This window comes from Rhea americana, unplaced genomic scaffold (assembly GCF_003343005.1).
Source record: "Rhea americana isolate MKP2758 unplaced genomic scaffold, rheAme1 scaffold_508, whole genome shotgun sequence".
Taxonomy (NCBI): Eukaryota; Metazoa; Chordata; class Aves; order Rheiformes; family Rheidae; genus Rhea; species Rhea americana.
In genome coordinates, this window is record NW_028186655.1 from 5,060 (window position 1) to 28,491 (window position 23,432).

General features: G+C 57.3%; 2 protein-coding genes across 4 annotated transcripts in view; one reads left to right on the top strand and one right to left on the bottom strand.

Annotated features, from left to right (window-relative positions):
• LOC146588547 (uncharacterized) overlaps window positions 1-3,476 on the top strand; it is an 8,528-nt gene extending 5,052 nt beyond the window's left edge. Inside the window, exons 3-10 of the mRNA XM_085317801.1 lie at window positions 31-1,053; window positions 1,256-1,558; window positions 1,640-1,728; window positions 1,812-1,895; window positions 2,496-2,642; window positions 2,746-2,877; window positions 2,978-3,100; window positions 3,318-3,476. Coding sequence (XP_085173927.1) covers window positions 31-1,053; window positions 1,256-1,558; window positions 1,640-1,728; window positions 1,812-1,895; window positions 2,496-2,642; window positions 2,746-2,877; window positions 2,978-3,100; window positions 3,318-3,332 — 1,916 coding nt within the window. The 3' untranslated portion in view covers window positions 3,333-3,476. The remainder of the gene's footprint in view (window positions 1-30; window positions 1,054-1,255; window positions 1,559-1,639; window positions 1,729-1,811; window positions 1,896-2,495; window positions 2,643-2,745; window positions 2,878-2,977; window positions 3,101-3,317) is intronic.
• A 1,588-nt stretch (window positions 3,477-5,064) lies between these two features.
• The window catches only part of CCM2 (CCM2 scaffold protein), a 48,508-nt gene continuing 30,140 nt past the window's right edge, over window positions 5,065-23,432 (bottom strand). Inside the window, exons 1-10 of one of the 3 annotated variants that reach the window (XM_085317804.1) lie at window positions 22,973-23,110; window positions 19,156-19,329; window positions 18,092-18,175; window positions 16,202-16,385; window positions 14,090-14,226; window positions 12,312-12,447; window positions 11,544-11,601; window positions 10,589-10,727; window positions 9,795-9,933; window positions 5,065-5,832 (exon numbers count right to left, since the gene is read on the bottom strand). In XM_085317804.1, the coding sequence (XP_085173930.1) occupies window positions 5,552-5,832; window positions 9,795-9,933; window positions 10,589-10,727; window positions 11,544-11,601; window positions 12,312-12,447; window positions 14,090-14,226; window positions 16,202-16,385; window positions 18,092-18,175; window positions 19,156-19,329; window positions 22,973-22,984 (1,344 nt within the window). In that variant the 5' untranslated portion in view covers window positions 22,985-23,110 and the 3' untranslated portion in view covers window positions 5,065-5,551. Of the gene's footprint in view, window positions 5,833-9,794; window positions 9,934-10,588; window positions 10,728-11,543; window positions 11,602-12,311; window positions 12,448-14,089; window positions 14,227-16,201; window positions 16,386-18,091; window positions 18,176-19,155; window positions 19,333-22,972; window positions 23,111-23,432 lie in introns of those variants that run through there. The other 2 variants (XM_085317803.1, XM_085317802.1) reach the window with 2 other exon arrangements.

Below are 23,432 nucleotides of genomic sequence, written 5' to 3' on the forward strand. Positions count from 1 at the left end.
TGGCACCTCCGTCCGGCCCCACGACACCAGGTGAGGAAGACCTGGGCGAGGAAGAGCTCTCGGAGCAGAGCGGCATCGTCTCCCCCATGGAGCAGGACCTGGTGCCTCCGCTGGAGGAGGCCGAGCACCCGGAGGAGGAAGAGGAAGATGCAGCAGCACCTCCATCCGGCCCCGGGACACCAAGCGAGGAAGACTCAGGCGAGGAAGAGCTCTCGGAGCGGAGCGGCAGCGTCTCCCCGGCCGAGCGGGACCCGGCGTGCCGGCCGGAGGAAGCCGAGCGCCTGGAGGAGGAGGATGCCAGCTTCGGCGCCGCGGCAGGCGAGGAAGCCGTCGAGTGCTTCCTCGCCGAGGAAGAGGATGCTGGGGACACGGAGACCGGAGCGACGAGCGTGCCGGGGCTCAGCGCCGCCCTCGAGCCGGCGGAGGAGCCCCGGGAGCAGCTGGCGGCAGCGAGCAGCGGCCCCCCGGAGCCGCCGGCTCCGTGCCCGGGAGAGCCCGGCCCGGAGGAGAGCGTCCCGGAGGCAGCCGGTGCCTCCGCCGAGGAGGAGGAGGAGGAGACGGCCACCGCCGTGCCGGCGGAGAGCGCATCCGCGCCGCCCTCGAGCCCCGGTGCTGAGGCTCCGGCGCTATCCGGGCAGGAAGACCGCGAGGATGAGGAAGGGGCGGCGGAGCCTGGCGCTCCGGCCACCGGCGGCCCCTCGGGCGCAGCCGAAGGCGGAGAGGCTCCGCCGAGCCCCGTGGAGACGGCTGTGCCGGCGCCGGCTTCTCCGTCCTCGGATGCCGCCTCCCGCTCGCCGTCTCCGGAGCCGTGCCCGAGCCCCCGGCCCGGCTCTCCCGTGCCCGCGGAGCAGGCAGGACGGCCGGAGCCCCCGGTGCCGGCCGAGCCCGCCCCGGCCGCGGCGCCGGCAGCCTCTCCCGGCACGCCGCCGGCGGCCCCCTGCCCTCCGCTCTCCAAACTCATCCAAGTGCCTCCGCTGTCCTCGCCGCCTCCCCGCTCGGAGCCAGAGGAGCAGCCGCCGTCCGTCCCGCCGGCGTCTCGGAAGCGCCTCGACGGTAACGACCCTCCCGGCCGGGATGGGGTGGGGGGCATCCGGGCCGGGTCTCCGCGGGGGAAGCGAGCGGCGCCCTGCTCGGGGGGGGGGTCCCTGCGGATTCGGCCCTTCCGGGGCGGGTTGATCTGCGGGCGCTYGGGTGGGACTGGGACGGCGGAACCGGACTGCCGGGATTTCTCACCGCCCCCCCCTTCTCCCCGCAGCCCCCGAGGCCTCGCCGCCGCCGTTCCCGCACAAGGACAAGTCGCCCGGCGGCGCCGCCAGAGACCCGCGGGGCCGGAAGCAGCATCCCGCCGGCGGCAAAGGCCCGCGGAGCAAGGAGGCGGCGTCGGCCGAGGGCCGGCGGGCGGCCCGCGGCTCCGTGCAGTCCGAGTCGAGCTCCTCCAGCGAGGCRGAGCTGCCGTACCGCTGCCCGGAGATGGAGCACCTGCGGGAAGCCGCCGGCATGGCCCTGCTCGAGGAGAAGCGGCCGGCGGCGCAGCGGCGCTGCGAGGCCAACCACAAAGGCGAGCCGGCGGGGCGGAGGCGGGCGCGGGGTCCGGCGGGCGCCGCGCCGGCCGCTCACGGCTCCCGCCCGCCTCCCGCAGGGTCTTGCAACGACTCGGAGAGCAACGACGAGTCCATCCCGGAGCTGGAGGAGCCCGACCTCTCGGAGCCGCGGCCGGCCCAGACCCAGGTGGGCGCTCGGAGCGGGTCGAGCCGAGCGGGCGCYCTCGGCCGGGCGCCGCGGGCCCGGCTCACCGGCTCGGTGTCTCGCAGGCTCAGCTCGCCCACTCGATGGGCGCCGGGGAGGAGAGCATGAGCAAAGCGAAGCAGAGCCGCAGCGAGAAGAAGGCCCGGAAGGTGGGTGCAGGAGAGGAGCCCGCTGCCAGCGCGGGATTCGGGGCCCCTCTCGGCTTGGGGCCGGCCGGAGCCCCGTGTCCGCGCCGGGATGGGGGCGCCGAGCCCTGCCCGTCCCCGGAGCGCCCGGGAGGATTAGGGGCGGTAAATCGGCTGCAGGGGTTAATCCGGCTTAAAGCCCTCTGGCACGGGGCAGCCCCCGGCGTGGCTTGAAGGGCTCCCGGGAGGCAGGTGGCAGGTCCCCGCTCCGGGATCACGGCTGGGTCTCTTGGATGGGTTCCCGGGCCAGCTCGGTGTCACCACGCCAAGGACGGTGACCTGGCCGGGGGGGGAAGACCGAGGGCTGGCGTCCTGCTCGGGGATCCCTGCCGGGCGATGAGCCGGGGAGCCGTGCCGTATCGGGGTGGAGGAGAGGCCAAGGCTCCCCTGGCTTGCCCCACATCTCTGCAAGCAGGTCCTGGGCTCGGGGCATTGCTGGGGCTGGAGGCCCCCTCAGCCGGCTACGGCCGTCCCGACAGCCAAGCCGGCAAGCTTGGTGACGCCAGCAGGGCCGGGGGATGGTGCTGCTCGGGGCCGCGCTCACCYGGCCGTGTGTCCTCCCAGGCCATGTCCAAGCTGGGGTTGAGGCAGATCCACGGCGTCACCCGCATCACCATCCGCAAGTCCAAGAACATCCTCTTCGTCATCACCAAGCCCGACGTCTTCAAGAGCCCCGCATCAGACATCTACATCGTCTTCGGAGAAGCCAAGGTGAGGCAAGGGATGMGGGGCAGGTCTCCAGGGTGGGTGGCCCCATGGGGACATGGGGCAGGTGGCCCACGAGGACCAGCATGTGACCCTYCTGTCCCCACAGATTGAGGACCTGTCGCAGCAAGTGCACAAGGCTGCGGCAGAGAAGTTCAAGGTGCCCATGGAGCACTCGCCACTGATCACGGAGACGGCCCCCACTCTCACCATCAAGGAGGAGAGTGAGGAGGAGGAAGAGGTGGGTCCCAGCACCCGGGAGCAGGGTGGCTCTGGGCTGTGGGGCTCGGCGACCGCCGCGAGGAGTGACGCTGGTGCCCCCTCGCCCGCCCTTCCCGCAGGTGGATGAGACAGGGCTGGAGGTGAGGGACATCGAGCTGGTCATGGCTCAGGCCAACGTCTCGCGCCCCAAAGCCGTGCGGGCGCTCAGGCACAACAACAACGACATCGTCAACGCCATCATGGTGAGTGTCCCAGCTCCGGCGGTGGCTGGGGAGGGGGGCAGCCCAGCTCGCCTCCCCCCACCCGGGGGTGGGGGRAACCGAGGCGGAGGAGGCCGCGGGGCCCCTCGGCCCCTTCCCGGGCCGACCGCGGGCGCGTGGCAGGGGCGGTGCACGGGGAGGGTGCCGAGGGAGGGCTCCCGGCCGGGCCCCTGCCCTAACGCCCCGCTCTCTCCCGCAGGAGCTGACCATGTAGCGGCCGGCCGAGCGGCGTCTCCGCTCCCCTCCCCTCCCCGTAGAGGTGCACAGTTACTCCTACCCGTACTCGAGACCTGCAACTACTCCCAGTCCGCGTCTGTAATGCTCAATAAACGGCCTCATGTATCACTTGGATCGCAAACGGCCTCGGCCTCTGCTCGGCGGCGCCCGGCTCCGCGCCGGCCTCTGCGTGGTGGTGGTGGTGGTGGTGGGTCTGGTTTTGGTGGTGGCCAGGCTTGGCCTTCGGGGCTCCGCGCCCCCGTGCGAGGCCGGCACAGCGCACCCTCGGGTGCAGCGCTGTATTTACCCGGAGCGGACGCTCCGTACGGAGGAGCGTACGTACAAAACGCCCCGAAACGGGGGCCGGCGGCACCAGCGTGGCCGCTCACGGCCCGGGGAGCAGCAGCGGGGCAGCCCGGGGGGGGGGGGGGGTCGGCGAGACCGCGCAAAGCTGCGATAGAACAGTAGTTTCCAGAATTAAGTCATGTTTTTTGCAGTGATCAAAGTATTTAAAAAAAATATCGCAAGCTGTTCCAGCTTCCCTTTTAGAGATCTTATTATACAGTTGCTTTAAAAATAGGGGTTTCTCCCCCCCAAAATTTCTAGAAGTCTCCCACAACTGTCTTCAGTGTGTGTGTGTACGTACATATGTACATACGCATGCCTTGTTGAGCTGTGAATGTGTGGGTTTTCCTTTTTTTTTTTTTTTTTAAAAAAAAAAAGACACTAAGAGCTCAGATTACTACTGGTTCGGCTAACGGCTCCGGGGAGCCCTGCAGAGTCAGTGTTGTTCCGTGAGGTTGTGAGCTGGGTGGGRTTTTTTTTTATTTTTTTATTTTATTTATTTATTTATTTTGGAAAAGGAAAAATGATAACAGCGCTCCTCCCGGGGAGGGGGCCCGCGAGGCACCAGCGGCTGCAGGAGGGGAGCGGCTGCGTGCGGGCGGAGGGGAGCAGCCCGGCTCCCCCCTCCCCAGCCCGGCTCCGCCGCGCGAGCCGCTGAGCAAGCGTCCGGGCGCAAAGCGCCGCGCKGCCGCAACGGCCCCGCGCGGTCCCTTGGCCGAGGGGGGGCCTCAACCGCGGGTCCCAGCCGGCGGCTCCCTCCGAGCAGCAGAGCTACTAGGGCGAGGAATACGGATTAAAAAAATAGGTGTGTATTTATAACTGCACGTAAGATTATTTTTATATATATATATATATATATATATATATATATATACAGCCTGTACATCACTCTCTATAGACCCCGCTGCTCCCGTCTCGCCTCCCACGCAGCGAGGGCGACCGATCCGCGGCCGCCGCTCGACCTGCCGGAGGCCGGGAGCGCGTTCGCTCCTGCGCGGCCGAGCCGCGGCCGGCTCGAGCCCTGCCGCCGCCGGGCGCCCCTCGGGGAGCGGAGGGGCTGGCGTCGGTTTGGCGGCGCCGGAGACCGCCGCGAGGGTCGGGGACGGGCGGCGGGAAGCACCCGGGCTCCCGCCCGGAGGGAGAGGCGCCGGGCGCCTCTAGGTGCTCGGGCGAGCCGGAGGGAGCCGGCCGCCGTTCCCGAGCGAAGACGGCGAGGAAGCGCGAGCGGCGGCAGGGTGGACCCCGAAGCACCGAACGTCACCGCCAGCCGGGGAAGGGGCCGCACCGCGCGCGCCGGGCCGGCGGACAGCGTTCCCCGTCGGCCGCCTCTTGCCCGACAACCTTCAGGTTTGGCTCCCGAGCGCTTCGACAACACGGACAATAGGTTTAAATAAATTCACATTGTGGTAAACTTCATTCCAAAAGGGGCAGGGAGGGGAAGGAGGAGGAGAACGAGAGCAGTTACAACGGGGGGGATCATGTGCAAAACTGTAAACCGGGTTGTAGCTAAGTGTTAGGCCTCCGCGYGAGGCTCTCGCCAGCCTCGCTCCCCTGCGCCGCAGCCCGCCGCGGTGGCGGTGGCAAGCCCGCACCAGGGCAGGCGGCGGGAGGGACGGCTCCCTCGCCCGGCCCCAGGCTCCTGTCCGGCACACACCTTCCCAGTGAGAGGGCCCCGGCCGCCCGCCGACGGACGCGTGGGCCAGCGAGGCCGCTGACAAGGATGGGCGAGTAATTACATCCTGCTCCACCTCGAGAACCTCTTCCAGAACGAAGGTCAGGAAGACGGGCGCAAAACCGCCGCCGCAGTCTCTTTGCGAGAGGGCGGAAGGGAGCTGGACCGAGCCGCCTCATCCTTCCTCCCCCTGCTCGCTCTCAAGAGGAATCGCGGTCCATGCTGCACCCGAGGGCTTCGATATCGTTGCTGATGTGAGAGATCATTCGGTCCCACTCATCTTCTTCTGAGGGCACGGACTGGTCATCCGAGCTCCCGGCAGCTCCGTTTCCGTTGGTCGTTGAGTTGGAGGTGGTGCTCAGAGTCCGCCTGTACCTCCCGAAACTGTCTGTGATGATGCCGCGGCCGTCCTTCACCCCGATGGTTTCGAGGAAGTTCTCGAAGTGTTGACTGTCCTTCTCGGGGATGAACGGTCTGAGGCCTTCCGCAGGAAAGAAAACACAAGGAGGAGAATATTAGCCACCTCGCGCGTTTAACACCGCAACGCAACGGCGCGCTCGACGCCGGCCGGCCGGCCTGTCTGCAGGGGAACGTTCGGGGAAGTCGAATTTGAACGTATTTGAAAGTGGATTTGTTCAGCTGCATTCGATTCCGGGGAACATCTCTACTCTGAACCTAAGCGGAGCCGTTTCACCTCAAGCAGGAGGCCAGCGATAGCCTGGGAGTCAGGCTYGTTTTCCGGGCTCCTACCTGACCCAGAGGAGAAACTGCCCCTCCGAGGGCGACGCGGCCCAGCGGCGCCGGGCCAGGCTGAAGCACCCTCCGCCGGAGCAAAGCTCCCTGTTAGACCCGCTCCAGCACCCGAAGGAGCAAACGGCCACAGAGCACGCTGGGACCCCGAGGAGCATCGCCGTGCGTCTCCGAAGACGTCCCGGTKGAGACGGCGGCTCCGGTTCGCGCGCCCTCGGCAGCGCCCAGCTATCGAGGCAGGCCGCGCCGTGGCTCCCCAGCGCGCCGTCCTCCCCCTGCTCCGCCACGCAGCGCGGCGGCAGGGCTTCGCCCTCGACTCCCCGCCACCCCCGGCCAGTTCGGGTCGCAGCCTCACGGTCCAATCTGAGCTTCACAGCGGCACCTTGCACCGGGCTCTTCCTTCCAGCTCTCGCCGACTCCGGTCGCACCTATTAGCTCAGCCGTCCACGCAGAAACCCGCGCCAGCGGAGCGGCTCACGAGGAAACCACGCGCAGCTCGGCGGAGGAGCCCCTTTCGGGCAGACCCGCGGGCCCGGCGCACCTCGCCCGAGGCCCCGGCCTGCTCCACGCTGCCCTGCGCGGGCCAGCGGCGCTTTCGGGGCYGCCGGGGACTCCATCTCGTGGCCGCACGTCACGGTCAGACCCCCTGAGAACCGCTGGCGCTGCCCTCCTGCGGGCTGAAGACGCTGCACGGCAGAAGGGGAGGCAGAGCAGGACTCCAGAGCTCGGAAGGATTGTCTGCTGCTTCAGCACTGAGGCATATTGCTCAGCTTTGCTGATCTTATTACTGTAACAGTATCAGCACGCGATTAAGGCGCCCAAAGGAGAACAGRCAGGGTGGTTTCAAGAACATCTGTCCCCGTCTCCCTCTCCCCAGCCCAGTGCAGGCCAGCAGGGCTACGGCACAGCACCCCGCCGGCGAGGCTCCACCGCCGCGGCCCGCAGGGCAGGGCTAACAGCTGGCTCTTGACCGCTGCGCTAAATCGAACGTTACGGAAGCGAGTGCTTCGACTACGAGAGCTAACGTAMCTGGGACGAAACGTCCCGGTTCCCAGAGCACGCTTCCCTTGCAGCGCCCCTCGCCGTGGGCTCAGCGGAGGGGCAGCTTCCTGCTGCACTGTTAACTGCTCTTCGAGGAGTTTAAGTAAATCTCTTTTCTTTCTGCTAGAGAGGATTCTGACCTTACCTCTAATTACAAAAGCACCTGTTTAGGCCAAGGCTATTTAACCTGCCTTTTCCTCCAGATGGGCCCTATCCTGCTCCAGCTGAAATCACTGAGCAGCCTGTATGTTCAGCACCTTCTTTCTCCCTGTCCCCTCCACAGTGCACATCCTTGCCTTTCCTGCTCTTGCTACTGCCAAAACCTAGGCRCCCCTCCATGACTTCCCATATTCAAGCCTATCTTTAGGGCTMCACTGCTTGGAAGGAAATTCTGTGCACTTGAAAACTTGAAACGAACCTTTTACAGGAGGTTTCCAGACTACTCTGAACCGGGGAGAAAGGTTCCTCAGCTCTGCTATCATCTTCACGCTGCCCTCCCAMATCAAACCCATGTGCTGGCTGCCCAGAGCTTTCAGCCTCGTTTCACGGGACYAAGGCTCAGGCTATTGCTGGCAGCCTGCGGTCACGCAGCCGGAGCCACTCTGGTTGCACCCGAAGCGGGGCAAAAGCCGGTGCTCAGCCCAGCGCCCTCCTGTAAGGGGGTCACACCGTGTGCTGCGCAGCGTTGTGCCAGCCTGACCGCCAGACGGGGAAAGGCCCGTTGGATCTGCTTTTCAGCGACGCGTGCACAACATCAAGCCAGCCTCTGGGACGGAGCACAGTGACCTTGCTGTTGCGATCGGTTTGGTAACAGCACCATTAAAAGCGCGGAGCTTGCGGGCGCGCTGGTGGAAGGAGCGACCGCCACCGCGCTGGCGGAGCCGCCGGGACCGCGCGCGGCGGCACCGAGGACAAAGGAAACAGAAGCCGGGCTCCCAGGAAAGCTGCCTGAAAGCTGCCCCTCTCCCTGCGGCCTGCCACGGCGACTGAGTAACCGAGTGCTCGTGGCAGACCTCCTTTTAAAACCGGGCTAAAAAAACACGGCATCCCTTTTCAGCAGCAACAGGCATCTCCCTTTTGCTTCCTGTTCTGCTTGAAAGCCCTCCYTGCGCTTTGGTGCCTACTTGTATAAATGCTGAGAGACCCAGCCACAAACCCACCCTCGCAGTGGCTCGGCCTGAACCGGAATGGGGTGGGGAGCAGCGTTTGGTTACCGAGATTTCCAAGCCAGACAGGGCTGTGAGATGATCTGACCTGACCTCCTGTGCTGAGGSACGCCAGGAGGGCTTGCTGGCAGCCCCCAGTTAGTGTACCCCAGGGCAGAGGGCACACCAGCACCTCGGTGTCTGCCACTGAGAAAGCGTCACAAGGTGAGAGATGTAACTAGAGACAGGTGCGTCCCAGGCTCAGGAGGATCCAAATCTCATCCATCTTCAGCCAGCAAGACGGTACAAAATCGATGTGCTCTCCAAAACCTGCTACTTCACAAGCAGCGGTGCCTGCCTTGCGGTCTGGCTGCTGGTGCCAGACACCCCAGCTAAMCACAGCGAAGGGGAAGGCCTCCCGATCCCAGGAACCAGCTCTGCAGGAGGGAATGGTCCTCCGCTCCTYGCGAGCAGAGTCTACTTTATAGCCTGCTCCCCAGACACGTTCCTGAATGATACAGGCAAGCCTGCTGAGGCCRTGATGTAGTCACGGTATCATCCGAGCTGCAAGATGCAGTGAAGCTAAAAGGCATTAACAAACAACCAAGTACAGCAGATGGCTGGGGAGGGGAGTGTAAAGCAACAGAACTGTGCTGAGGGAGGCCTTCAAAGGCTCGTTATTTCAGATTATTAAAGACAAATCAAAACARGGAGTTCGAGGTAGGAGGGACTTGAAGAGCCTCCAAAGCCGGCAGCCTCCTTTCAGYCGAGGGAAATGAAACAGTGCCGGCACGTCTGGCTGCTGACACTGCACAGGACTGTTTGGGTGCAAACCTTCCCTCTAGGCCTGCAAACCATTTCCAGAGAATGCAGGCCCCAAAGGCACCCTCTTAAACATGCCAGCTTGAATGACATGTCTGGCATCAGACACCTCACCTCAATGGTCAGTCAAAGAAAGACCAGGCCCTGSAGGGTGGAACAAACACCCTCTGAATCCCGCTGCTGTGCGCAGTCCCCAAGGAGCTCATCCTGAACCCTTAAGATAATCAGTAGAGAGACGCAGATGCAAGCAGAGAGACACAAAGAGAGGACAATCTACCTCATTACCTTTTGACACATAAAAGCCAAGTGTCTCAGCTCCCTCTGTAGTCAGTTGGGAGAGATCAGTATCTCAAGGGATGATTTAAGCCACCCTGAGACAGAGCGTTGAGCTAGAGGGACTGAACTGCCCTCAGGAAGCAGGTGTCTCCAAGGAGAGGTGAATCACGGTATTTACTTCTTGCTTGGCTACACCTCAAGCAACAGGAGGCTGAGCAATCTTTGCATCTTTCACCCTCTCACCTTCACAACCTTGCATCAGCTCAAACTGTCCTTGTGAGAGGCCCATGCCTTAGCGAGAGCAGTACCAAGCGCTTCCTGCCCTGCCAAGGGCATCGGGAGCAGACTGAGGCCACCCCTCACCCTCTGGTTTGTTACCCACAATGAATCCACGGCAGCTGAAACTCACCTAAGAGCAGGAACTTCCTACTGTCCCCATAGAGCTGCTTCAAGTTGATGCAGAACTCATGTATCGAAGCCCCATTGCGATAYTCATGTAAGAGCATTGCAAACTGCTGGATCTCTTGGGAAGAGAGTTTCGTTCGTAGCTGAGGAAGAGAAGAACATTGCAAATATCACTGATTTTCAGGAGCATTTGTTCAACTCTGATGAAAATGGAAGGGGAAGAGAGCACAGGAAGCCTGGGAACTGGCTTTATGGCAGCTCAATTTATTGCTATTTGACAAGAGTCAACTGCCAACAAGCTGCAGTAATCACCATCTCACCCCAAAGGAAAGCAGGACAGGCTGGTGCAACCCACCACTGAGCTGGCAGCTTTCAAACTGGGACAAGCTACAAGCAGGTGCAGAGTCTGTAGCTCATGAAGTGATAGACTTTGAGCAGTGTGTGTGGTGTGACATGCCCTAACACAGTGAGCGGGAATAACGGGGTAGGGCTGGTCCAGCAAGAGAACAGTGTCAGCCCATGTCCAGATGCCATGGAGGCTGCAAGCAGAATTTGTCCAWAAAGGACGAGGATGAGATACTATAGTTTCTGCACTAACATGGACACAACTTATACACGAGGAGACAACAAACCCAAATCACCTGCAGGGCCCAGACAATACTGACTGGAAGCAGCTGGAGCCAGCATGAAGCTCAGTCTCTGCCAAAGTCACAAGCATGTTCACTCTTGAACATCCTAGAGAGAAGAAGACCCCACCACCCTTCCCTGTGACCAGGCGCTGCCCTGAGGACACCCTACCGTCATCATGTAGTCCTGGAGCAGCTCTGTCGCTGTGGTGCTGAGCTCACTCTCACTGACTGTTTTAATGTGAGGAGATTGTTGTGTCGAGAAAGAAGAGGGGGAGTTGTCACCTACATCCAAGGTTTCTGGAAAGGAACTGAAAGGTAAACAGATTGTGAGCTGTGCAGAACTCCTCAGGCAGCACCTGCATCGCAGCCACTGCTGATCACAGCACCAGAGAGCCTGGAAGCTGGAAGAGCAGTCACGCACAGTCACACTCCCACTACGTAAAGGCTGCCCTCAGCTGCAGCCTTCCATTCCAGAGGGCGTATGAAGGATCCAAATACAGCTAGGGGAGTTTCACCGTATTAGTTTTGCTGAAATAGAKTTGCTGAAAATGAAGCCCTAACACAGGAAAATATTCTCTCCAATTGCTTCCTCAGAAATTTGTTTTGAGAAAAAAAAATCTCAAAATATCTTATTTTGACACTTTTAAATCTGAAATTCTCAAAGAATGTCAATCAACTTGAGACAATTGGTTTGTGTGCTCTCAACATTTTCAGCATTCACCRTGATTCAGGAGGGAAAATGTTTTCAAAATAATGGGTTTTGGAAAAGGTGGTGAAAACATTTCTACGAACCCCAGTTAGACTCCACCAAGGCAAACCAGTTTTGTGAAAGGCACAACCCCACTCCTGCCGATGCGTGGACTGARCACAAATATATCTATGAGCTTCCCTGAAAATCCGTAGTAACAGAACAATACAGCAAAGGATGCTGAGGAAGCAGGGGCCACGGTACCGCACACAGACAGAAATAATGCTGTCAAATGTTTCAGCCRAGCTGATCAGAAGCTTTTTAATGTGCAGACTGCAGCAGTTCCTGTTCTAAACCTGGCAGGGAAGCTGTAKGAATAAGGTGTTACCCCTAAGTGCCAAGCCATCACATTAAACAGCGTTCGCTCTCAACTTACAAACCGCTCTCTTCTGTTTCGTAAGGTTCTTTAACATCCACTTTTGTAGAAGAGTCATCTGCAAGGAAGATATTCAAGACACAAACTTTGAGAAGCAGAAACGCAGTGCTTTTCCTAGCCTGTGACCTACGTACACACAGATTTCTGACTCAGCGTTCATAGCTGGAACAAAAAAGAGACTGCAGGACTGGGGCTGAGATGGTGCCGGAAGAGGGAACAACGCTGTGTCAGGGCTGGTTACAGAGAGACTCAGCAGAGATGCAGAACTGCAAAGGGACAAAGCACCATTTTATTAACTGCTTCCATCCAGTACGAACAGAGAAAGGCAAAGGGTATGGAGGAAAAGGACAGACCTACCAAATCTAATGTCTTCAGGCTTCCCATAACCCTCCTGGGATACATCTTTGGGCAGGAGAAATCCTTTGTGCCGTTCTACCTCACACGCAATTAAAGCAGAGGAGAGACTTTTCTCAAAGCCTTGCACTATCTTGGCCTCTCTCAACCTTCACTAGAGCAGGATTCACTAGAAATGAAGGCCCCATGTGGGCCCGGAGCTGATGCCACTGGAGATGCATCACGGCCGATAATCAATACAGAGATGACCTTGCAGGAGGGGAAGCCAGCAGGCTGGGCCAGGCTGATTCTGACTGGATTTTCTTTTGGAGGGTGGCAGGAAGAGAAGCAACAGGCATTGGTGCATATGGGAAAGACTCCCAGGCAGGAGAGCCTCAGGTAAGAGACAGGCAAACAGAAAGAGCACGGACTTACCGCTGTGTAAGGACATGTGCCGTGTCGGCGTGGAGGCCCCATCAAATATTGCTCTATCTAAGAAGTCTATGGTGGACTCAGTGTAAACAATCTGGAAGACTTGGCTGAGAAGTGAGCACAGCTCCTCTGCAGTCACCTGGGGAGCGAGCAAAGAAAGGGCTGTACGAGGCAGATSTTAATGCAATGGCTTTCTCTTCAGCTCTCTAAAGGGGACACACCACAYGGGACAGCAGGGTGCTTGGCATTTATTAGGCTGTCGTCTCTCCAGCRAGGAAAGGGAACCCGCTCATCCAAGTGTCATCCAGGACACTGCCCTAGCTGCAGGGTGGCTAGGTCTGGAGGTGACAGGTCTGGGATCTCRGTGCCTGCTGCCAGCTTCCCCTCACCACGACTTCACGGCAGCCTTGTTAGCTACTCTGCTCCTTTGCCCCAAGTGGTTTCCCTCAGTGCTAGAGAAGAAGATGAGCTCACAAAATAGTCACTCCTCATCACCCTTCCACAGTGCCAAGAAACACCTTTCACCAAGCAATCTGAGGCAACAGGAGATCAGACGTTCCATCATCTGAACAATCAACTCACAACTATTAACTAATAAGATTCCASATCCATGCTCTGTCCTATTCTCCTTCCTTCGTTCAGTTCCCTGACACTGTAGCTACTTCRCCACATTTGTCTGGTTATAACCTACATCCCAAATAGCTGTGCTCACCCCAGAGAGTCAGTGCTACAGATAATAAAACTGAAAACGAAAAGTGCAAAACTCCACCCATAAGTCTTCTCCTGCTGTAGAAATGGGAGCACACAGACTGAGATCAAAATCTCTGGATCCAGACCCTGGAGAAAACAAGTTCCCAGAGCAGCACCCGGGGAACACCCGGCTTAGCAAACCCTACGCCGAAGAGATTCAGTTGTCTTCACAGACCGCCTGCTGCCAGAGAAGAAGCTGGACAGTCAGCACTACAAACAAAGGAAAACCATCCTCTGATACCTCCTCCTGTCTGAACTAGGTCATGAGGTTGGGACAGGGACCAAGCTTCTTCCTCCTTGGAGCACCTCAYGTGTCAGTGGGCCCCGTCTCACCTCTTGGTGGGGGAGAACGCTCCGKGCAGCAGTGGAAGTTTCTCCCATGAAACACAGGATCTTGGGCACAGGGAGAAGGGGCTACAGAACTCCATGTTTCCGGGGCCCTGGACTTATCCTCCTTGGGGGCTGCCTAAACACGTGGAACAGCCTGTGTACAGTTCAGCAGTTCAGACAGCGTCAGGCCTCAGCTAAGCCAGCCACAAACCAGGGCAGTTCCTCTAAAGCTGGGACACCCTCCTAGTGTTGTGTCACCAACCAAGGGCCAACAACAGACTGTTCCACCACAGGCATCCAAGCAATGGGCTACAGGCCAGCTCTGACTTACCTTCTGCCCTTGAGGCCCACAAGAGCTGTCCTAGCAGTGCATGGCTTGCCTGCTCCCCCATATCCCAGASTCTCCTTGTCACGACTGGACCTATGTCTGTCACACAACCTGTGGCCAAGTATGCTTCTGGTCATGTGAGAGGGACACTTGGTGAGGTGATTAGAGCGTGCTGGCTGTCAGTCATGAGAGAGGCCAACCTTGGGCTCCTGGTTTTCCACTGCCACCCTAAGAGATTGTGGCCACCCCAGTTTAAGTAAATGTCAGAAAACCTCCCTGCAATCCCATTCACATCATCACTGCAATTCCCGARTGACTATGGATGCAACCTAAATGTGGGACAGAGAGAGTTAATTGAGTGTTTGAGTCTTACTTTGTTCTCCGTAGCCAGGACCACCAAGCAACAAGCTTCGACTGGTACTACCCCACTCTCAGACAGCGAGCCCGAAGTGAGTGCTTTGGAGCTTTCGGCACAAAGACTCTGGCTTGGGGAGATCCCAGGGTCCTGAGCTGAGAAACAGAGAAGTCGTCAMGGAAAGGCTGAGGTGGAGGAGAAAACAGAAATGCATCCTAGCTCTCTGAGCTGCCTTCTGAACAGCCCGGAGCAGCACTAACAGCTCACAGCCAGCAAGCACAAAGCTGCTTTTGTACCTGCCCAGCAAGGCGGCTGCATGGCCGCGTCAGACTGACTTGATGTTATTCCTTCACGGGCCTGCCCTGGACCCCTGCTCAAGAAGTTTCTGTGCACTGAAAGCCAAAACTGCCAGGTGAACAGAATCGCTCGGGGCAGGCTTGGCATACACAAGGCAGCCACTCAGAAGCCCAGAGATGTCGGACGTGGCTTGAGAAGGTTCCTAAATCCTTGCAGCTCAGAGGGTGGCTACAGCAACGCACGTTCATTGGGGTTGCCCAAGCCAAGCAGGGAGTCTCACCCCGACCCCACTTCTCCTGGCAGCTGTCACTTAGAGAACAGAAGAGCACTCGACCCCACAACCAGGAGAAAACACCCTGGAGCTCTGAGGCACCCGGGAATTCCCCATGAATGCTGCATAAGCCCAAAGCTTTTGAATTAAGAGGCTATAATTTAGAGATGGTTTCTGACAACTTCATAAATCGCTGGTTTCATTTTCATGGCTTAGACAGCCACAAAAATCCATCAACAAAATTGCAACCTTCCAAGTCAGTTATTCATTTATTCTATAGACTGTCCTTTGCTGTCACAGGGTTTATAATCCGATGAGTTTCTGCCATTACATCCTCTAAGAAGCTCAGATTTCTCCAAACATTTTAGCCAAAAAATGACTTAAGTTTAACATATGCAGAGCTGCTAGGGACAGATTCCCCAGTCCTCTCAAGTTTTCACTGGAGACCCACAACAAATCCTGTTCTCCTGCAAGGCCCCTCACAAATAACCGCTCATCAGCTGGGTTTGGGTAATTCACTACATGGCTACTCTCAGCCTGTCACAGATGCAAAAAAAAATGCAATCATCGGCAACAAGCCCAGACCGTGCCATACAACGGTTCAGTTCAGAAGCAGCAACATCTCACATCACAGTCACCCAATCACCTGCATTTGTTTGTCCAAAGTGCTGGGTGTCATCATAGTTTTTCAATACGGGCATTTAAACACCCAACACAGCTAGGAACTCCCCTAGCCACCCACTCCGAGGGYGCTGTGCTGCAAAGAGCAGGACAGGTCAGACTCCTGTGGGGATCAAACTAGCAGAGTTGTCTTTATCTGCTCTCCTTGCCTTCCCCAGTCCAAGGCAGAAGATGGGACATCCACAGATGACCCCACAGACTGGAGCAGTACAGGCAATGCAGAATTAACTATTACACTCTAAGATCAGACTTCCCTAAGAGTCTAAACATCAGCTCTTATTTGGGGTTTGATAGTCGCTGGAGTGCAGGAGCATGGCAGGAACTTCTAAGCCATACAGGGGCCTGCACTTCATCTCCAGGCACAGCTGGACATTTGGCCCAGCTCTGACCCCCCTGCATCTTTCCTAGCATGATCTTACTTCTGCRAGTCACAGTGCTCTTGGGAAATGCATGTAAAGCCCAGTCCTTGCCCAGTCCATACATAAGGAGTTAATAACATGTTCTAGAAAAGAATGGGCTGAAACAACCCAAGGCAGGAGAAGTGACACCAATTATTTTTGTCTCTTCTCATCTAACATCAAGTTTATCCTGTTGCTGGTCAAGTTGTTTGCTGCCTTAGACACAGTATAAGCAGTATTAGCTGCTACAGGGCTCTGTTCCCCAGCAGTCCTACAGCAAATCAGTCACCTGCTTTTTAAAACCTACACACCAACCCCACACCTCATGTCTCAAAATACCCTCTTGCCAATATCTCTGGCTCCCAACACTACRGTGCCAACTGTCGCCCAAGCCCTGAAAGCCAAAGACATCCAGGACCCGGTTCTCATTTACACAACCCCAAAACACACAGCTACAGCCTGCCCACACTGGCCACAATCTACCTGTTTTCAGCACTACCAAGTGAGAGGAGTCATCTCTGATGTAGGAAACGGATGCGATGTCATGGATGGGGACCCTGAGGATGAGGTCTTCTCCATCCCTCCACACCAGCTTGATGTTATAGGCAGACAGACTGATCACAGCGTCATGTTCTTGAGTCAGCTGCCCTGGGAGTTGATGTGCTCTCTAAAACAAAGACATTTCCATTAAAATCTGAACTGTTTCTTCTCTGGCAACTGACAGGCAAGAGGGAGGAGGCCCYCTTCTCAAAAGGAGGAGAATAGAGAATGGAGTCTAGTTGGAGGTCTGTGGCTAGTGGTGTCCCCCAGGGCTCAGTACTGGGACCTATCTTGTTCAACTTATTCATCAATGACCTGGATGAGGGGACAGAGTGCCTCCTCAGCAAGTTTCCTGATGATACCAAGCTGGGAGGAGTGGCTGACACACCTGAGGGCTGTGCTGCCATTCAGAGAGACCTGGACAGGCTGGAGAGCTGGGCAGAGAGGAACCTCCTGAGGTTCAGCAAGGGCAAGTGCAGGGTCCTGCACCTAGGGAGAAATAACCCTGGGCACCAGTACAAGCTGGGGGCTGACCTGCTGGAGAGCAGCTCTGCAAAGAAGGACCTGGGAGTGCTGGTGGATGACAAGTTGACCATGAGYCAGCAACGTGCCCTTGTGGCCAAGAAGGCCAATGGTCTCCTGGGGTGCATTGGGAAGAGTGTTGCCAGTAGGTCGAGGAAGGTGATCCTGCCCCTCTCCTCAGCCCTGGGGAGGCCTCATCTCGAGTCCTGTGTCCAGTTCTGAGCTCCCCAGTCCAAGAGAGACATGGAGCTACTGGAGAGAGTCCAGTGTAGGGCTACAACGATGATCAGAGGGCTGGAGCACCTGCCCTGTGAGGAACAGCTGCGAGAGCTGGGCCTGTTCAGCCTGGGGAAGAGAAGGCTGAGGGGGGATCTKATCAATGTGTACAAGTACCTGAAGGGAGGGTGTCAAGGGGACGGGGACAAACTCTTTTCAGCTGTCCCGTGTGACAGGACAAGAGGCAATGGGCAGAAATTGAAGCACAGGAAGTTGCGCCTGACCGTGAGGGGGAATTTCTTCCCTGTGAGAGTGACGGAGCACTGGAGCAGGTTGCCCAGAGAGGYTGTGGAGTCTCCTTCTCTGGAGRTMTTCAAGGCCCGCCTGGCTGCAACCCTGTCTAACATGCTGTAGGTGACCCTGCTGAGCAGGGAGGTTGGACTAGRTGATCTCCAGAGGTCCCTTCCAACCTTACTGATTCTGTGTTCATCTCCCACCCCTTCATTTACCCACATCATGTTTTCTGGGGCTTCCTGCTAATGGTAAATACCCAYGACCTCAGTTAACCACTGAAAATGAAGGGATGGGTACGAAGTCAGCTCAGTTCCGCAGAGTCTATAACCCCAGATGCAGGCAGCTCCCTGGGAAGCTGTTCTGGATCTAAAACACCCTCCCATAACTAGGAGGCAGCTCGGAGACCCAAGCAACACTGTGGMAGGCAGGTAGGCCCAGCGGGGCTCACACTGTACACCCTGCTTCATCCTACAGACATCCTGGGTTATCCCACACTTCTCTCTRCATTGCACCCCTCATTTCCCACCTCCAGCAGTGTGCAGGTGCCTGGATTTTCCCATTGCCCAGGGGACCCCAGCCCTCCACTGCCCCAGATAACAGAGCACTGGCTGTTCACAAAGCCACATTTGTAACACTGCAAAGGAGGACGGGACCTAGCTCTGGAAAAGCTCCACAAGGCTTTCGGTCTTCAGAGCAGCCTCCCCCCTCCACAGGGCTGCATCTATATCACAGATAAAGATAACACTGCTGGGAGAACTGCAGCAATTTATTCAACGGCCCTCTAAAGGGCTGAGCACTCACCTTTGCATTATCTATCAGATGCAGTATTTCAGTGCGGCTGGAGGGATTCAGGTACCCTGGGATGGACGTTAGTTGGCCTAAATACTGGGAGAGAAGAACCAAACCATTATCATGCGGCATGCACACTAAGCAGGGCCCCAAACACGTTAGCTACTGGAAGAAGGACCACCATCGACTCAGTGCAAAGGGCACTACCAAATGGCTGGTGCCCTAAGCCCCTCTTTAGAAGCTGCTAGATGGCACCTCAATATGAAAGATCTCTCATGCTTTTAAGTAGGCCTAACACTACATCTAAATCCATCTATTCCCACTGCTAGCTGAAGGGAGATGCCATGAATCCAGAGCTTACACACARCTGCATTGTCCATTCAGCTTCGGCAGTTACCAGCGAGTATTCGCTCCCTTTGGATTAGGCCTGTGGGATTAGACAGTGACTCTATGCAGCATCTTTSCTACATCACAAAACATTTTACAGGAGCTAAAACATTACGAACAGCCGAGTGCATTTCTTTAAGACTGATACCTGAAAGGAGATGAAATCAGGAAGCAGAAAATCACACACAGAGCCTGTTCTCCAGAAACTGTGGAGAAAAGTAATTTATCAACRGCAAATAGCTGGTGGAGACAGAGAGGGATAGAAAACCATAACAGCAGGTCAGAAAGCCCAGGGAGCACCCAACATTTTCATCTAGATTCTGACACGAAGGGGAAGCCCTGGGGCAGGCTAAGATGACAGCAGCAGCACTGCACTGGTTGGCAACACCCTGCGCACAGCCGCAAGGAGCTGCAGCGTCACAAGGGCGAAAAAGAAAGTGAAGGACCTGCGTTTTCCAGGCACAGGCACACCGYAGCACCAGGCCTTTGCTGGCTGGGGAAAACGCGCTCACTCAGAAAAGAGCAGCGACCTTTTCGAGTGAGTTCAGGATACGATTTCAATACCTTTAGTCGAAAAAAATACTGTGGAAGCTCGTTTGCAGTGGGTGATGTAGCTTAACACTCCGAGCCCTAAGAGGAGGAACAGGGAAGAGAGGGAGGGAGCCCAGTGCCACCCAGGCAGAAGTTACCTTCACTTCCTTTTCAATGTAGTCGTTCAACAGCACGTCTGGTTCAACGCGGTCCGGCAAGGACACCACGACGGTATGAAGAGGTCGTCTTTCCGTAACCTTCTCCTGGGCCTTCTTATCCCGACCTTTCTCACCCTTCAGGAAGACTCGCTTGAAAGGGGACACTATTCCAGGCTGCTGGCAGAAACGGGAACGGGTGGGGGGGTTAGGGTGAAGGTCTGCGGGGGGGGTTAGGGTGAAGGTCTGCATGCGCGCACCCACCCATGGAGATGCCTTCGGCCTCCGCACGCCCGGCCGCGCCGCGCCGCCAGCTCCCTAACGGCCACGAGCCGCGATACCGATACAGCTTAGCTCCAAACTCACAGCCCAGCCAAAGCCACCCCCGTGGCCAGACGGGACCTCGTTTGGGCGCTACGAACCCACAGTTGCACGATCGCCCGGTGAAACCCCCCCTTCCAGCGATGCGGCACAGGAATGCGAGTGTTGATAGGTGTCAGTTAACAAGACTGGTTTTTCTTCGCCCCAGAGCAATGATTTAGAATATTTCCAGTTAAGAACAAAACAGGGGACTGGCTTTTTTAAAATCCCCGGCCATGCCAGCCGCTGAGCGTCCCGGCGGCTTGCAGAGCCGAACAGAACCCGCTTGTTCTCCCGCCGCTGCCCTGGCACCGCGCTGCCCCTGACTTGTTTGTACCGAGGAAACGGTCGGAGCTGACTCACGGACGCGGGGCAAGAATCAGAGCCACGAGGCGGGATTTCACCGAACTGCTCGGCAGCGGGTGCTGCCTCCGCAGCCTGCGACGTGCTTCTTGCACGATCTGCTTTAGCTGGATTTTTTTAGTCCGTGCTCTCCACTGAGCAGCCAGCATAAAATCAGAGCAATCGAAACYGCAGTCAGAGGGCTAAAGGCAAAGAAACTCTATTTAAAAAGCCTGCAAAAAGAGCAGGAAGCGGGAGAATACATCCGAATYTGCAGACAACGGCGCAGTCGTCAGATGCCCTGAACCTACACGTTAAAAACACGCGCTTGCAGTGGTGCAGTGTGGGACCTACCGAATTTTATAGCAGAATATACAGCTCTATGCACTTTCTTGGTCAATAGAGTTTGGAGAAGGAATCTCGTCTACATATTTGACTGCTTTCACCCATGCATCTACCTTACTGTAACCGCCTCCACGGCCACAGAAAAGCACACACACGAAGCGGCTCCAGCGATCCCCAACAGACGGACGCTGCCGCCGGGATCCAGCAAGGGAGCCCAAGGCGGCAGCAGCGCTCCGAGGAAACGTGGCGGGGCCGGAAAGCATCAGCCGGCGTCCTCGCAGCCAGGCGACTTCGGGCACTCGAGGCCGTCCCAGGGCGCCGGGGGCATCGCCCGGCCGCGACCGCGCATCCGTCGGAGCGAGGCAACCGAGCTGCGCGCGCGGCCCGAGTATCGCGGCGGGGGGGGACTCGGGCACAGGACCACCCGCCTGAGAAAAGGGCTCTGTGGCTCCCAAACCAGCGAGTGCTGTTTCCAAAAACGTCTGAGCCGATTCCCAGCCCAGAGCGGGAGCTTGCGAGCCCCCGCGGCCGTCCAGCCGGCGGCAGCACGCGCACGCAGATTCCCAGCTATAGAGGGAGCATCGTCACCGTCCTTCTTCCCATGGCACAGGGCGGGCGGCTGCAGCCCCACGCAGTGCCTGAGAGGCTGCTGCAGAGGCTGAAGAGCGGTAGATACACACCAAGCTCTGCCTCAGCCTCTCCTACTGCTGARGGACCAGCAGCGCGGATCAACGTCGTCATTTCTAAGTCGAGCAGCCTAGACAGACGTTTACGGAGAKGCGGATCCGGCGCTCGGGATCCACATCAGCAGCAACGTGCATCCTGCAGTCTCGAAGGGAAAGCAAGAGCTCCTCAGCTGCGGCAGCTCCAGGTCCGCGGCTCCGACGCAGCGCGCGCTCTCGGCTCTGGCTTCCCGTCCCACGGGCAGGCGCTGCCCATCCGAGGGCCTGGTGCCTTGGGGAGCCGTGAGTTCAGCGTGGCAGCAAGGTGGCCAGCAGCGAAGCTTTCTGCTTGGTCTTGGCCTTTCCTAACTTCAGTAAAAGGCAAACACTGGACTGTAAGGTCTGCAGAGGCAGAAAGGATGCTCCGAAAGCTGAGCTGATTAAACGTAAACCCAAAGCACTCGMAGATCTCCTACTCCACAGAAAACAGTAACATACTTTGCAGCCTMAAACAGCCTCAAATGCCCCCCACCAACCTAGCCCCATCTCTTGCGACTGTCCATCCAGGTAGGACCTTCCCTTGGAAACCATGGTCACGATCAGCTGCTGGTGCATCTGAGCAGCTCGAGCCTTGCTGTAACACATGGTGCTGGTGGGGGAACACCACCCGCACGTGGTCTGCTTGCAGCAGCTTCCCGCCCAGCACCGGGGCAGCACTGTCTGCCTGCTTCCGACCAGCCCCAGACAACGTGAGCTTAAACCTCTTTTATCACTAATGCTTTTTATCTTCAATTGAGGCAGGCTGAGAGGACACGGCCGGATAGTTTCCCACAGCTCCGCCGACACGTGACACCTTTCTAAGTTCTTGAAGCCAGTCGTGTCTCCGAGCACCTGCCTATCATGTTTACCGATGCAAAAAGCCTGTGGCTAAAAGTGCTGAGCGGGACTGATAGCTTGGTTTCATTAGGCTTCTTTTCTCAATTTAGACAASCATGAAAGATCTACAGGACAGAGAGATCAAAGAGCGACCAAAATGATTTGAAACATTAGACTAGGACTGCAAAAAGTTACAGAAAACCTCCTGTTTTAATACTATTTCCCAGCTCCCAGACTGAGCCAGGCACCGCAAGGACGTCAGGGACAGCCCTGCCCTGAAAAGCTTCCCTTCCACCAGGGTGTGCCGGGGCAGACAAAAATAGAGGGAGTTTATAGGACAAAAGGGACAGAAGGAACAGCTACACGATACTGTACCTGTCCTTGTTAACCAGCTCTGCTTTTACACCAGCAGGACCAGAGAGCAGCACTGCCAAGCACTGCAGGTTTTAAAGACGGTGCATCCCTCCTCCGGTAAGTCGGGCTCCGGAAGAGGAACGCCACCCCGCTGCRACACGAAATCCGCCCGGTGCCTAGCAAGGGGCTCGGTACAATCCCTCCTGAGAGCAGAAAACCCRGCAAGCACCCGGCCTCTTTGCCTGGTCCGGAGCGCAGTGCTCAAGCCCTGACTGCCGGAAGCGGTAAAACATGATGGACCGTACCAGGCTTCCCGTCACTTCTCTCTGGGGCAGCAAGACAAGAAGAAGTCCAAGGACGCTATAAAAACCCTAACATGAGACTGTCCAAGACTAAACCTCAACTACTGTCATACAAAGAATCTTTCAGAAATCAAAATCAGAAGCAGAGAGGCACAGAAAAGCGTCAGTGCCAGAGCTGCGTCCCGAACGGTCTCAGACGTGCCCTCTCCCAGGCTGGACGCCGACGGCTCCCGACGCGCTCTGCTTCCCTTTTCGTGACTGCACAGATCCGACCCACTCCACCAAAAGCGAACCAGAACAAACTCCAGCTTTTCTCTCCTGACTTCCGGCAGCCCACCWCGAGCTAGGGGGACACTCCAGAACTGCCCTTGGTCCCAGCTCACCTGCGTGCCCTGGCTAGAGCYGGTTGCCTGGGCCTTCCAGGAAAACTGCAGATTCTCCTCAAAGCTGGAAACAGCCAAGATTCTGCAGTTTTGAGGGTCCAAATTCAAGTGCAGGCATAAAACAGCATGATCCAATGCAGAAAAACAACAAAGTGGCTTCCATAGTTCTCAGAGCCGATAAAAACCCAACACCTACCTCGTTCTCCATGTAAGTACCGAGTTGGAGAGAGCAGAAGCARAACTTGTTGGTGCAGGTCCTTCGGTGGCTCACCAAAGATAACCCCAGGTGAAAGAGAAGCTGCTACTGTGTTTTCAGGGACTCCTGAACCTCCCCAATCATGTCGAAGAGCTCGGCAAACCTCCTAGCTTTCACTCCTCTACAAGAAGATGTCCAGGAAGTGCAATAACCACAGTTTCCTCATGTTATACAAGCCTGCATGCAGTAACAGCAAAAAATAAAGCTGTTGGTAAGAACCAATAAGTTTTAAGAGAGGGGGAAAAGAAAAGAGAAGTGTTTATGGAGAGGCAGCTTCACTTTTATGTCTGCTCAGCAAGTAGGGCCATATTCATTCAACAAGGGCAACGTTCCCTTATGGGGTGAAGGACAASGCGAGGTGACACACAGAAGCCCGACTAATTTCGCTCAGCTCAACACC